The sequence below is a fragment of the Sapajus apella genome, unplaced genomic scaffold, assembly GCF_009761245.1.
Source record: "Sapajus apella isolate SASKATOON/1434 unplaced genomic scaffold, GSC_monkey_1.0 scaffold10311, whole genome shotgun sequence".
NCBI classification, from domain to species: domain Eukaryota; kingdom Metazoa; phylum Chordata; class Mammalia; order Primates; family Cebidae; genus Sapajus; species Sapajus apella.
Genome location: NW_022447232.1, coordinates 1 through 2157, shown reverse-complemented (window position 1 = coordinate 2157; position 2157 = coordinate 1). Strand labels below are relative to the sequence as shown.

The 2157-nt window shown below is 66.5% G+C and overlaps 1 protein-coding gene across 1 annotated transcript; it reads right to left on the bottom strand.

The window, feature by feature from the left end:
• Positions 1 to 5: 5 nt before the first annotated feature.
• Positions 6 to 1867, bottom strand: LOC116548348 (scavenger receptor cysteine-rich domain-containing protein SCART1-like; the record flags this gene model as incomplete). The annotated part of the gene is given in 5 exon segments (XM_032273855.1): positions 6 to 152; positions 228 to 296; positions 797 to 1111; positions 1193 to 1462; positions 1465 to 1867. Coding segments are annotated over 5 exon segments (1204 nt in total), but the record flags the coding sequence as incomplete, so codon positions are not given.
• Positions 1868 to 2157: the final 290 nt, after the last annotated feature.

Sequence of the window (2157 nt, the reverse complement as noted above, 5' to 3'; positions counted from 1 at the left end):
GGCGGGACCACAGCCCAGCTGGCGGCACACCACCTCCGCGTCCGCCAGGTCCCAGGCGTCGTCGCACACGGTGCCCCAGGAGCCCGCGTGCCAGAGCTCCACGCGCCCGGAGCAGCGGGCCTGGCCCCCGCGCAAACGCACTGCGCCCTCCTCTGGAAAAGGGGCTGCCGTCACTCAGGGGGCTGGACGGGGTGGGAAGGAGGACAGGGACAAGGACAGACGGGTACCTGGGCAGCTGAGCGAGGAGGAGCAGTTGAGGGTCTCCCCAGGGTCCTGAGGAACTTCTCCTGCCTTTTCTGCGTAGGAAATTGGGACCCGTTTCTGTATTTGCAAGCTCAGCAGCTTAAATCTTGTAAACGATTTTTCATTTCCTTTTTCTCTCTGTCTCCCCAGCACAGCGATTTCTGCTGGCTAAAGAGAGAACTCTGTTTATGCAAGGGATCTCCACATGGGATTACAGATTCCACAGACTGTGCCTGAGACTTCTCCAAGGGGCACATCTCCCTGCAAGATGTCCTTGGACAATACCGGGAGGTGCAGGGGCCCTGCTTCCCTCACTGGGGGAGATCACAGGGTCTGGGAAGACTCCAGATGTTCCCCGCCCCTGCAGCGCAGAGCCTCAGAGCAGGGACCGTCCCCTTTCACTGGACCAGCACAGGGCAGAGTCATGCAGAATGAGGACAAGGGAAGCTGACATTTCCTCTCCTAGGAAAGGGCCCATGCAGACACAGTGTGGGGCCACTCAGAGACCCCTCTCCACCACCATTCCCCCACACCTGCGGGCCCACCCACTCACCCATGCACAGGACCCAGGCTTCCTCTCCACTGGAGCATGAATGCTGGTCCCAGGGAGCTGACGGGCACTGCCACAGGGACTGGTCATGTCTGTCCCTGCACTGGATGGAGGCCACCCAGAGAAACTCAGTGGCAGACTGGCTCCCTGCCGCAGCCTGCAGCTGCCCGTGAGACCCACAGCCCAGCTGCCCACACAGGACCCGCAGGGAGGCCGCACTCAGGGTGCGGCAGACATCACCCCAGGTCCCATTGTAGAAAACTTCCAGCCGTCCTGCGCATGGCTGCCTGTGGCTCTGCAGCCTCAGATCCGTGAACTCTGCAGAGAGAGAAGCCAGTCAGGTTAGCAAGGCCCAGCTAAGAGTGTGGGTGGGGAGACAGGGTGGACAGGCTTCAGGACCTGAGCAGAAGACTCCGGCGTCTTCCTGGTGCCTGCAGTCGTGCCGGCCCCAGCCTGCAGACGGGCACTGCCACAGCACAGACTCGTGGCCCTGGCAGCGCAGCTCGTCCAGCCAGATGCGCCCCGCCCCGGCTCCAAAGTGCGCGGTCCCCGGGGCGCTCAGGGCGCGACAGCAGCCCAGCTGCCTGCAGACCACGTGCGCGTCCCGCAGGTCCCAGGCGTCGTCACACACGGTGCCCCACGGCCCACGCGGGACGCGGTTCCGCCCTCACCCGAGCACACCACGCCAGCGTCCCGCGAGGTCCCCGCGGGCTCCCGCAGCGTCGCGGACACGTTGCACCGGGTCAGGCGGGTCTCGGTGCCCAGACAGCGCGCGCGGCTCAGCGCCACCTGGATGGACCCGCGGCTGGGGGCGGGCGCGTCGTAGGCTCGCTGGGCCCCTCCGCACCCCAGCTGCCGGCACACCACGCCCGCGCCGCGCAGGTCCCAGGCGTCGTCCAGGACGCGGCCCCACATGCCGTCCAGGGAGACCTCCACGCGGCCGTCACAGCGGCTCTGTCCTTCCCGCAGCCGCAGCGCATGGGGGAGACCTGGGGATGGGGACGCACGGGGCCCCAGGGTGTCAGGGGGGAGGGACCCAGGACCACCCCCCCCCCCCCCCAGGCAGGCAGGTCCCTCTCAGCCCCTCTGTCCTTCCTTGCACCCTCTGTCCATGGCTCTCACTCACCCTCCTCCTCCTCCTCCACCGTCCTGGCTGCACCCACCTGAGCACACTGCGGAGGCCGAGTTTCCGGGGGCACAGGCCGGGGCCCCCAGGGTGCTTACTGGGCAATTCCACAAGTAGGGCTCTGTCCCCTCACAGTGAAACGCGTCAGGCCAGATGGCTGCGTCCCCGCCCCCAAAATGGCCTCCTCGAGGTGCGGCCACCGCGTTGCCACAGTTGAGCTGGTGGCAGAGGACGGTGG